The following is an 11,800-nucleotide window of genomic DNA, read 5'->3' on the forward strand; positions in this document are numbered from 1 at the left end:
GTAAAATCCCCTGTGACAGCTTTTCAATTATGAATGAAACTTCACATCTAAAATGCTGTCTTGATGATGACTCACAGTGTAGGTAAATGAAAAGGACTCTGGCTAAACACAAAACCTTGTCACCATGGTCCTTTATTCTGTCCTTTAAGATAAGGTTTTAGACATTAAGATTTGGGAAGGTGATCCACTCACCACTGATGCTATTGAGAATCTTCAGTCAGACAGTTTTTTTTGTGGTCTAGGGAGATTTATTAGACTTTAAGACACCAAGGGTGAGCATATGCATCAGCAGGAGATCCTGCTAGCTGTATGCCAGAGGGACCAGGGTGTTTTTGATGAATGTGCTATTTAGTGAGTCCCCTGTGCCCACTAAACTAGTCCTGCCAGCATTTGGAAGCTGGGTGGTGGAATGGGGGAAGTGTCTGACTATGGACAATCCCTGCTCCCTGTAGTGTATAGTTGTGGTTTCTGTGTTTCCTTTTCCTCCAGCTAGCTTCTTGTTCTGCCTGTCATCCAACTGGTTTTGGTGCATGTGCATGGAATAAAACTCCCCTCCCAGCCTCCTCTCCTGCCTCTTTCACATCTGTGGCGTGGCTGCTTCAGGTTGTCCCTCTGGGGAAGTAGGAGCACTTGAAGGGTTGCTTGGGTACTCCCCTCTCCCAGAGCCCAAGGGAAGTGTGTGCACATCTGCGCACAGGGAGGCATCCTCCTCCTTCACCATCTTCCTCACCTTACCCCTTCCCATTTTTTAACCACAATGAGAGATACTTGTCTTACAAAGTACATTAGCTGGCAGATAAATTGCTTCTACTGTGCCTGCTGATTTTAGACCCTTTGTAGCTCCAAATAATTTTAAGCTGCTTGTTCTGGCAAAAGGTGGCTTTTTCTTGTTTCCCACTGCATGTGGGGCTGACAGTTAGTAGGGCACCCATGTTTGCCTGAGGAGAAGGAGCTCCTGATGTGCCTGCCTGGACTTTTGTTTAGGATCAGGCCTATAGCAACTCATTTGTTTTTCAGGCATAGCCCATGTCCTTGGGGATTATCCCCTCCCACCAATTAAAGTGAGTGAAAGGCTATTCTGACAGAGATTTTCTGTTATTTATCATACATGCTGATAAGAACATATTTATGTTTGTGTTTGAGTTTCCCTTAAGTGTTTGGGTGTTGGAGTTGATTATTTATATTAAGGTCAAGATGCTTTTTGTTGTAAGAAGAAAAATAAAATTAGCAGGGCACTTAGTCCTTTCTGTTTAATTGCTGCCAGAATTTTTCTGGAATGGCTGTTTCCATTCTGGGTCTATTGTTTGTTTGCTTTGGGGTTTTGTGTTTTTTCATATTTGATTTCTGTGCTTGTTTGTACAATGTGGTATCAGGAGACTGACTGCCTTTCGTCTCCTATCATATGAGAAAGCAGCAGAGAAAAAGACTTCCTTTATTATGTGTGTTGAAGCAGTCACTGACTAAGCAAGAGAATGACATTCACAGTAATATATTAAGTAATAATGTTTTAATTATTTGACTTCCAGCCACAATTTGCACGTTGGCAAGAATTTGGATTTTGATTTCATTAGTCTGGTTTTGTGAAGTATTTTAACATCTAATTTCGCCTTGAATGTCTATTGTGGCACCATCTTCCTGACTGACTACCGCAGCTATTTTCTGCTTGATGTCAAGAATCTTTCCTAATGCCTTATTTGATTGCAAGTTCCTGCTACCAGACAAATGTTGGCAAATAAACCTGAGTCTGTTGTTAGCAACTCTAAGAAGTATCTTTATTCATTACTACCTTTTATATATTTGTGATTTATGTTTAGTTTTAATCTGTGGATGTTTTTACAGGCCAAATAGGTTAAAACTAAAACAAATCACAGATTTTTTCCATCTGTCGGAATGTATTGTTCAAACCATATTTTGGAAAGAACCACTGGTGTGTGGCATTAATTTTTGCAATGGTGGTTTGGTACTGTATGATTCATTTTGAACAGGCTTAGTCAAGTAAGCAAACCACAAATATAAATATGGTGGCAAGTAAATTATATTCAGATTTCACCTCTGATTCTTTAGCTGAATTTCTTTGTTCCCCAAACCCCTGTAAAATCCTGTGTTCTTGGAATGAAAAGTGCTGTTAATGAAGACCTGTGTTCTTTCAGTGTTTGCAAGAGGTGCATTCGGAAAATGGACCATCACTGCCCGTGGGTCAATAACTGTGTAGGAGAGAATAACCAGAAGTACTTTGTACTGTTTACAGTAAGTATTTTGCAGGTGATGCTTGAGGTTGTCCAGTGGGAAGTGCTGAAATGTAGTGCAGAGTCTGTGAAGCAGCTCCCAGGGCTGGTGTTCTCTTCTTTCATGTTTTGGAAGAACTTTATGGGGACCTGCTGCAGGCTTATGTTTCAGTAATTGGGAAACACTCCCCCCACCCCCATCCATCCACAGCAATAGGAAGAGGCATCACAGGAAGCATTTGTCAGGGGTTTTTGAGGTTTGTATTGATGGTTGTTCAGCACCTATTTTGTAATGTGAGTAGTGTATTGTGGTGCTGAGCTCTTTGAGGGAGGGGCCATCCTTTTACATCAAATACTGGCTGGTAGGATCCCAGGCCATATGTAGGGTTCCTAAACATTATAGTTGTACAAGTAGCTGTGTGGGATCATGTAATAAGAGCTGTTGCCACATCTCAAAGAAGGAGTGGGAAGTCTGCATCCCCTTGGATAAGAATTATCCACCTTTTAATTGCAAGTGGTTTATTTTTGTACTTGAAAACCACGGAGGTGCTTGACTTTTTGTACTATATCTGTAGCATCATGAGTAAGAAAACAGGAGTACAAACTTGAACAGTGGATATTTCTGGAAGGTTTGAAAAGTGTTTCATCAAAGCGAACTGCAAATATCCCGTGGGAGTAGTGTGAACATTACAAGGCTGAGTCTCAGTGATGCTCTGTTTTATTAATAAATCTTCTGAGACATCTGTAGGTTTGAGGAAGTATGTTCTCATATTACCAAGCAGAAAGGAGGAGATTTTCAGTTAAATGACAGGCTTAGTGTTCTATGGTGTGGTTTGCAAGGATGTGGATTACAGAAAAAAACTAATCCTATTTCTTTCCTATGAGCAAAAAGGTTTTTTTAAACCTTGAGAAGTGAGCTAGGTGTTCTAGTCCTCTCCAAAGGATTTCAGTTACTATTAGAACTTGATATCCACTTTCTAGCAGACTGTATTTAAGACTTAATCTGGTTGAGAGAAACAAAATAAGGGTTGCTGGTTTTGTTATTGGATATTCTTTTAGATACATGAGGAAGTGAAAGAGCAGCAGCATGCTCAGCTTGCAAGGAAAACTAGAATGCTCCCCTATTGCCTTTTACTGCTTCCAGAGGTGTTTCTTGTTACAAAATCTTTCTCACTTCTGCTATACTCCTATCTTTGTCAGAGTTTGTAGGTTCAGAAGAGTAATTTTTTTACCCCTTAGTAAATTGCAATCTACGTGTAACCTTGCACATAGCTTTTGTTCTAACTTTTTGTTACATACAGTTTGTATTACAAAGCTAAGACCTGGTTTAAGTCAAAAATTATTAAGTATGAAGTATTAAAGCCTGAGAGAAACTTTCTATGCTTGTGTCTGCCTCAGAGAAAGTACTTCTAAAAAAAAAAGTTATTTTTCTGAACCTCATACTGGAAAACAAAGTGCATTTTCTGGTTAAAACAAAATTACTATTGTTTCTCTGGGAAACTGTAGTGCTGTCAAGAGCAAGGATGTGACAAGAGGATACCTTGATCAGTGTTACTGTTCTCTGAAAGTTGTGCAGTGCTGAGCTGAGGTAAGGGCAGTGAGCTGTGTGGAAGGCCACTCTGGGACACAGGAGGCTGGGCTTTGGATCCAGCTGCTCTTGGATTCAGCATCTGCCTTGTGTTCACTCAGAGCTGTTCAAAGGAGAGAATGGGTCTGTGTAGTTGTGCTGTTTGTCAGCTTCACGGTGCTTTTTCAGGGGAGATGGGAGAGCTTGATGGTTTTTGGAGTTGTTTTGTGGTTTAGTTTTATTTTGAAATCTTAGCAGTGTGCTTTTAAATAAAGTGTTGGGAAGATAAAGCATTTTGGTCTTTGAACTCACTTGATACCTGTATTACATACTTTATTTTTCAGATGTATATAGCACTGATTTCCCTGCATGCCCTAATCATGGTGGGATTTCACTTCTTGTACTGCTTTGAAGAAGACTGGACAAGTGAGTATAAACAAAATACCTTATTAAAATAACAGATTATCCTTTGAATAAGAACTTAAAATGCAGTTGGCTTATTTCAGAAGAGTTCTATCAACATTTTGCTATGCTATCTCTTTTTTTTTTCTTTGTCTTTTTAATGATAATTCCTGGGACTTCATAATTCTTTTTGAGCTGCTGGAATCTCTGTCCTGAAAAGTCTTCTTTTAACTTACACCTGATAGTGCCTGGGAAAAAGCTGATATGTAAAGACGCCTAAGGAGTATGTGTGCAATAACCTACTGTTGACATGAACACAGCACTAATTTCCTGAATGCCAGCAAAAGATAAGACGAATGTGTATGCTTTTTTTAAAAGGGTACTGCGAATCATTCTTGCAAGACTGCCAGGAAAACATGCTGCTCTTATCCAAAAATCCACCCTTACAAGAACAAACAATTCTTTTCCTCAGAAAAACATAAACCAAACAAACCAAAGCCAGAGCCCAAGCAGCTCAAAAAAGTGAAACCAAAAACTTCAGCATTCACTCTGAAGTAGTCAGTGAGTACATTTTCACAAAGTCAGTCTGTGTATGTTCCTAAAACCGCAGATGGATATGGGAAACCCTCAATGTAATGCTGAGTTGAACAGCAAGGTGGCAAAGAACATGTGTGCACATGTATGTACTGCCTGTCAGTTTTTTTGGAGAAGGAGGAGGGATTTTTCCCTTGGAATTTCAGCAGTAGTACTCAATATCATGACTGATTTTAGATCATAGTACTACAGAGCACACGCATGTGAATTGAATTTGAAAAGGTTTTTCTGCACTTCAAAACTTTGTAAAACAGCTGCCAGCAGTGACTGAGAACATCTGCATTTGACTGCAGTGGCCAGGGCCATAAAGGAAGGATACATCAAAAGGTATTTCCCTTATGTCCTTTCTCAGAGCCTGTTCCTGTGGGGAAAGCTCTTCCCTACCTGTCCCAGGTTTAGGCGTCAGAACAGAGCTGTTAGGAGAGATGAATGAGCTGCTTTGTGTTTGTGAAGATTGTGTTAGTTCCTGATTATCTGTTTAAGCCTAAGATCTCATTAGAAAAATACAGGCTTTTGGTGTAAGTCTTAGATTTTGGAAAAATCTGGAGATGTTCTGGCACTTGGAGCACTCAACTGTAACTTTGCAGCACTCAACTATGACTTTGGCTCTATAACATTACTTTCTTCGGCTCCTCCTTTCTAATCACCTTCTTGGGTTTCTTTTTTCAGCTCTTGCTTGAGGTTGCACTGTTGAGTATGAGGAAGAATAGGAATTTGGTTTAATCTGACCTTCTTTTAGTTACGGCTTAGAACAGCTACAAAAGGAAACACACCCTGGTTTTATGTTGGTGCTACATATGCTTGAGATTTTTAATGGACTTATCACTGTGAAGAATCTATTAAGTCTAAGATTTAAGAGAGAACCTCCAGGTGAAATGGAGGAGATTGGCATCCTAGTTGGTGTACTGGGGAAATACCAAAGTGGAAAAGAAAGTCACAATCTTGAAGTGTTGCAGGGGTTTTGGTGGGCTTTTTCACTTTTTTTGAAATTTGAGGGAGTGATCATTTTATGGTTGAATGTCAGAGCTGCCCTGTGTATCTTTCTGGGAATGTTGTTCATATAATTAAGTGATAGTTTGGGTATGGGAAATCCATGGCTTAGTGGGTGTTTTGCAGCAGCTGCATTACTTGGTGTCTACCCTTCCAACTCCATTGTTTTGTCTTCACAGAATGTAGTTCCTTCTCTCCACCAACTACAGTGATTCTACTCATCCTCTTGTGTTTTGAAGCTCTCCTATTTCTCATCTTCACCTCAGTTATGTTTGGGACCCAAGTACACTCCATCTGCACTGATGAAACGGTGGGTGTCACACTTTCTCCTTTACCCTGTCTCTCACCATTTGTAGAAACAGTGACAGGCTACAGGGTTTTGCCTCATGGCACAGGGAGACCCACGTACCCTCTGAGGAGAGATCCAGTGTAATAAAGCTGAGCTAGCACAGTGCTGGATGGTGCTCTCTGAGGGTTCCTGAGGGACACAGGGTACCCTGTGTATTGGCTGGGGTGCCATGTTGACAGTAGCTCCCATGAGGTAGGCATAGGTAGCTGGGGTTACTCTGTAGAGAGTATTTGTCCCTGTGGATTGGAGAACCTTTCTCCTTTAATGAAGTGCTTTTACATCAGTATTGTCTGAAATTCAGCTGTGTGTCCTGGTTGTCACTATTCACTGATTTAGGTGCTGGAAAGGCTGGAAAGCCAAGATGAGAAGTTGAGGGAGGAACACACACACACACACACATACACACACACACACTTCTTTTAGGCTAGAAGATTTTCCAGCCTTTCTTTTAGGCTAGAAGATTTTCCAGCCTTAGCTACCTGTTCAACAGTTCAAAAACTCCTGCCAGAAGGAAAAAGAAAAGGGAGTGGAGTAGGCTCATGGAGACTGCTGGATACAGTCTGCTGCAAATCCACCAAGCCATCTCTGATTTGAAGATGGCATAGTAGAGATTATATAGTAATATTCCAGTCCTAAATCCAGGTATTAGCCCACTTCTGCAAAGATGGAGCTGGTGACTCCTGGGGGTGTTCCCACACTTGTGAATACTTGCACTCTTCACCAAGCATGCTCAGGTAATTGAATTAACCAGAGTGGCTGGAGAGAAGTAATAGTCTTAAAACAGGGACAACTCTTCTTTCCTCCCCTGCCTCCTTTAGGTTTCTTTCCCCTTGTTTGCCCATGGCCAGTTGAAGCTAGAGTAGATGTTTTTGGTGCTGTCAGAGAGCTGTGACTGGCATTATATGCTGTACAAGCCCATTGTTCTGAGCCTTTGTTTGCAGTGCTTTCCTTAATGCTTAGCTTCTGCAAGTGGCTGATGTTCCTTCCACCTGTGTGTGTGCAGAGGAAGACGTCACTGTGATTTCTGATAGGGACAGCCCCAGGAAAAAATACAGTGTGGTACAGATCCTGCTGAGCTTGTGTTCAGCAGTAAGTGTGTAAATTAGCAATGCTGCCTGTGAAATCACCATTTGAATTTCTCTATCTTTGGAACCTGTCAAGAATTTTTAGAAACTGCTTCCTACAGCTGGGCACCCAAATAAGTCCCTAGATTTTCCCTTCCAGTGTAGTTCTGGGGACTCGTAGATGTTAAAGGAACAATGCCACATTCTAAAATAAAGGAATGAAATATGGTCTCCCCCGTTGGGTTGTGGGTTTTTATTTTTGGGTGTTTTTTTAATATGTACCAGTAAGGATTCTGCTCTGTGGAATTTCTCATTGTTGGTTTGCTAGCATTGAGCTAGCTGTATGCAAGCAATCTGTTTTGAGCAAAGGAATATTTCCAGGTGAAGTGCTCTTGGTGTGCTCTCTTACAGTGTTCTAATTTGCATTTTAGAGACACGGCCGTATGTTGCCCTTTTTTCACCTTTCTCTTCCAGTCACTGGGAGACTTCCTTCCTCAATTTGAGTATGCTGTCCTGCCAGGACGGTTCCTCTGTGCCTGAAGGGACCCAGAACCCTGGCATTTTGCTGTTGTCTCTGGAGGTGACAATACCAGGGATCATCACAACTCCTGCAGCTGCCCCATGTTGTGTTCACCAGAGCTCCCAGCGTCAGTGATTTGAGGCACACAGATGTATTGCAGTGCATTACTGTGTAGCGCGGGAGACACACGTAGGTCAGGAGGAACCTTGCCTTGCAAAAGATGCAGAGTCAAGGAACTGGGTGATCTGCCAGCTGCTGCTGCCCATGGGAGAGTGATGCTCTCCAGTGACTGCTCTTACTCATTGTGCTTCTGGAGCAGCCAGGCATAAATGGCTTTCCTGAAAGACCAAATTCACTTCCTGGGCTTCAGACACAATATGGGTTTTTATTTTCTTTTTAATGTTTAACTAGTGAATGTTTCAGCTGATTGCTTGATGGCTTATTTTTGTTCTGCCTCTAACCTTTACTAAACAATGGCAATAATTTCTTCAAATCAGTATCTTATTTAACCCTCTCTCCCTGCTGTCAGCCCATGCATGTTTTAGCAGTGATTCTAATGACACATGAAGAGGCACCAGGTAGACTCAGCTACACTGAGCCATGGGCACTTCCTGAACTTGCTTGGTGAATCTGAGAGCATTACAGAGATTATCTTTGGGTTTGTGGGGTTTTTGGTCTTTTTTTTTTTTTTGTCTGCAAGCTTGTAATGGTTTCTTCTAAAACTTTTCCATCTGGTTAGCACATAATGCATTCAGCCATTAAAGCACATACTTTTTGTTTGGTTTTAAGTGGTGGGTTTTTTTTTATTGACATCAGAGGCAATTGGATGGCAGGTCTTAAAATAGTTCTGAAGTATGTAGGTCTGAAGAAAATGGAAGCAATCTTATTTCCAAGGAACAGTTTCTAGCTTTAGTATTTTTTAATATAAAACAGTGAGAAGAAAAGGAAAGGCAGTACAGATACATTTGTATTTTCTTACTCTGTCCTTTGGATGAGGGGTAACTGAGAGTAGACCTTTCCCCGAATCCAGAGCTACAAAACCCGAGTATTTGACTGAAAATGTCATATTTCTGTTTTCAGGGAATAGAACAGTTGAAAAAGGAAGAGAGAAGATGGGCTAAAAAAACAAAATGGATGAACATGAAAGCAGTATTTGGCCATCCGTTCTCTATAGCATGGCTTAGCCCATTCGCAACACCAGACCAAGGAAAAGCAGACCCATACCAATATGTGGTCTGAGGAATTCCTGACCAGCATTTCCACTAAAATAGAAACATATTACAGCACTACTCTTACAAATTTTCCATGAATGTTTAAAACAAAAAGCAAAATGAACTTTTTTATGTCTATTAAAAGGCTGATAATTGCAGAGGAAAAAAAAGCCCTGTGTTCCACCATTTTAGATAATTCTATATTTCTGGCTGAAACTGCTGCGCTTTTTTTTCCCTTTTTTTTTTTTTTCTTTTTTATCACATTAACTTTACTGGCATTTGTTTCTCTTTGCTTTCTGTATGGCATAACTAATGTGAAGGGAATCATCTCTTCTCTGTTATGACCCACTTCTTCTGAGTAAATTCTCATGCTGTCTCCTGACTGTGATGAGCTCTGTGGATGACCTGTGAGTGCCAACAGCCCTGCACAGACACCTTTGGACTTCCTGAAGGAGCACATTGCTCTTTCATAAGTGAACTTGAACAGGGAAGCAGATGCTTCACGTACCAAAAGGTGCAAGACCAGAAGGCAGCACAGCAAGTGAGCCAGTTGACCTGGTGATCACAAACAGTTAAAGTACTTAAAAGTTGCCAAACCAATTCTCACTCCACCCTCCTTTTTCCTTCCAGCCACAGAACTGATTCCATCTTTCTGGCATTATTTTATCTGTTCCCTCCCTTGCGTGCAGGAAATTGTTGCCCCTTTAGGATAACTGTGGCAGATTTAGAAGACTCTTTGGATTATTACATGCCTTACACTTCCAGGAAAGAAAGAAAGATAATTTTCAAGTGTTTAGAATAGCAGAATCATGTTTTTTGATGTGTGTTTGTCTTGGTAAATGACTTGTTAGAGCAATGCCTGCTAAACAGTGTTAATGTGAAAAACTGACATGAATGCCCAGATTACTATAAAGACTAATATTGATGGGATGTGTAAGTGTTCCAGGGTGGTTGATTCTATATTGCTAGCTTTGCCCTGGTTTAGAGCTTTGTAAATCTTTTCTCCTGTTTATGCATACATGTGTATGTGTGTAAGCACACGCACATATATGTGTAAGGGTTTGAAATTGGGAAATATTTATGGTAAGGAGCATGCATGCTGTTATGAACTGTGTGGTGATGAAAAGTGGGAGGGACAGAATGCATTCCAAAAACGGGTAGAGCTAAACCATTCATAATTCCAACTGTTAGTGTTAATTACGACATCTTGTGTTCAGGCAGGAATTTTATTATATTTTGATTCACCACTCCCATGGGCTCATCAAATGAAATGCAAACAGAGGAAATACACAGATCAGCTGCATCTGTGACTTCCAAGGAATCTTTTTCTTTCCTTGGTTTAAAATATTTTTTTGGAAACTGACCTGCTTAGACTGCTTCAAAGCCACGGGGGAAGGGAGGGAAATCAGGGAAGGAGAAATTTAATGGATGTCTCATTTTGGAAGTAATGTGAATGCTGCATCTTTTCAATCTGTTAATGCTTCCATATGGAAAACAAATGCAATAAAACTTTTCCAAAAACTTGTTTGCTGTTCTTTCTTTCTTTCTTTGTTCCAAATCTTGGGGAAAATCTGTAATTGTTTTCTGAACTTTCACTTCTGTATGCAAACAGGCAGAAGCATCTAAAAGTTAATTAACTTGTGTGTTCAACTTCTAAGTTGAAAAGTGAGTTAATTGGTAATATACTGATCTGTTAATCAGTGGTTTGTTTCAGCAGCTGGGAGAGGCTGTAGCTCTGTTTTGAGTATGTGATGGTGTTTCTCAGAGAACACTCCCACCTTTATCCTTAAGCTGGATCTTGGGCTGTGGTCAATCCAGACAGTGAGACATGTGCAGGTGATAATTTGAACTGGCAGAGAATCTGGCCCTAAAGCTGCCTTGATACAAAATCAGATATATTGAGGGGAGAGGCTTTAGTCACCTAGGCAATTAACTAATGAATGCATCTCTCTGTAGTTCACTGCTTCAAAAATTGTTTTGATTACAAATTCTAAATTCCAGTTTGGGCTCATTTTAATTACCCTTTTTAACTATGTGTTCTGAAGGAAGATTAATTACGTTGTTCTGGCCTTTTGACCATTGTGGAAAAATGTATAACTACTGAGATTTTCAGTCAAACCATGTGTTTTGTCTTTTAAATGAGGCACCATCACAGAAATGCCGCTGGTACCTGTCCTGTGTGTGGTGATAACCTGGGACTTCGGGTTTTCTTGTGCTGTACAACTTTGTTTGTTGCAATTGGAGTGGTACTAAAAGTAAGTCAGTATTGATATGAGAAAGGCAGACTTACTGGTTTGCTGATGGAGAGTATTTTCTTGGTCAGGACTACCTGATTTCAGGTGCTGGTTCTGTTTTACTGTGGCCAGGAGAAATTGAAGGACAAAATCAGAGCACTTCTGTTCTAAAAAACTAAGTGGTGCTCCATGCATAAATGTGTGAAGGAACTGCTGTAAGAGAACTTCTGTCTTAATCATGATTTTCCAGTGGTAATGCTTCCTGTGTCTTCTCCTTAACCATCACTTTGTCTAATGCTTGTCTTTTTTGTTTGCTCTTTCCTTTCACATCCTAAAAGTGCATTGAAAGAAGTTAATGCATTTCTTCTAACATTCAAGAGCTGTCCTGCAGATTGCTTCTGGGTCAGACCATGCAGCCCACCACCATCCTCCTCTGGCACTGGGCAGGAGCAGATACCAAGGGCAGTAATTGAAGAAATGGGTATTATTCTACAGCATCACAGTGGTCACAGGTCAACTTGTCTAACTGTCCCCATGTTTGCAATGTCGTGCCTTTTACTTAAAGAGGGATGTCCAGTATCTTACATTTCCCAGTGTATGTCTTTTCAGTATTGGTTCAAAATTATGTAATTTGAAATAGGGAA

General features: G+C 40.6%; 1 protein-coding gene across 3 annotated transcripts in view; it reads left to right on the forward strand.

Moving 5' to 3' along the window:
- The window catches only part of ZDHHC3 (zinc finger DHHC-type containing 3), a 37,083-nt gene that overhangs the window by 18,836 nt on the left and 6,447 nt on the right, over window positions 1-11,800 (forward strand). For 2 of the 3 annotated variants that reach the window (XM_031059390.1, XM_005423922.2), the window contains 4 exons: window positions 2,151-2,247; window positions 4,137-4,218; window positions 5,958-6,088; window positions 8,792-10,446. In XM_031059390.1, coding sequence (XP_030915250.1) covers window positions 2,151-2,247; window positions 4,137-4,218; window positions 5,958-6,088; window positions 8,792-8,950 — 469 coding nt within the window. In that variant the 3' untranslated portion in view covers window positions 8,951-10,446. Of the gene's footprint in view, window positions 1-2,150; window positions 2,248-4,136; window positions 4,219-5,957; window positions 6,089-8,791; window positions 10,447-11,800 lie in introns of those variants that run through there. The other variant, XM_014308203.2, reaches the window with a different exon arrangement.

The sequence above is a fragment of the Geospiza fortis genome, unplaced genomic scaffold (assembly GCF_000277835.1).
Source record: "Geospiza fortis unplaced genomic scaffold, GeoFor_1.0 scaffold346, whole genome shotgun sequence".
Taxonomy (NCBI): domain Eukaryota; kingdom Metazoa; phylum Chordata; class Aves; order Passeriformes; family Thraupidae; genus Geospiza; species Geospiza fortis.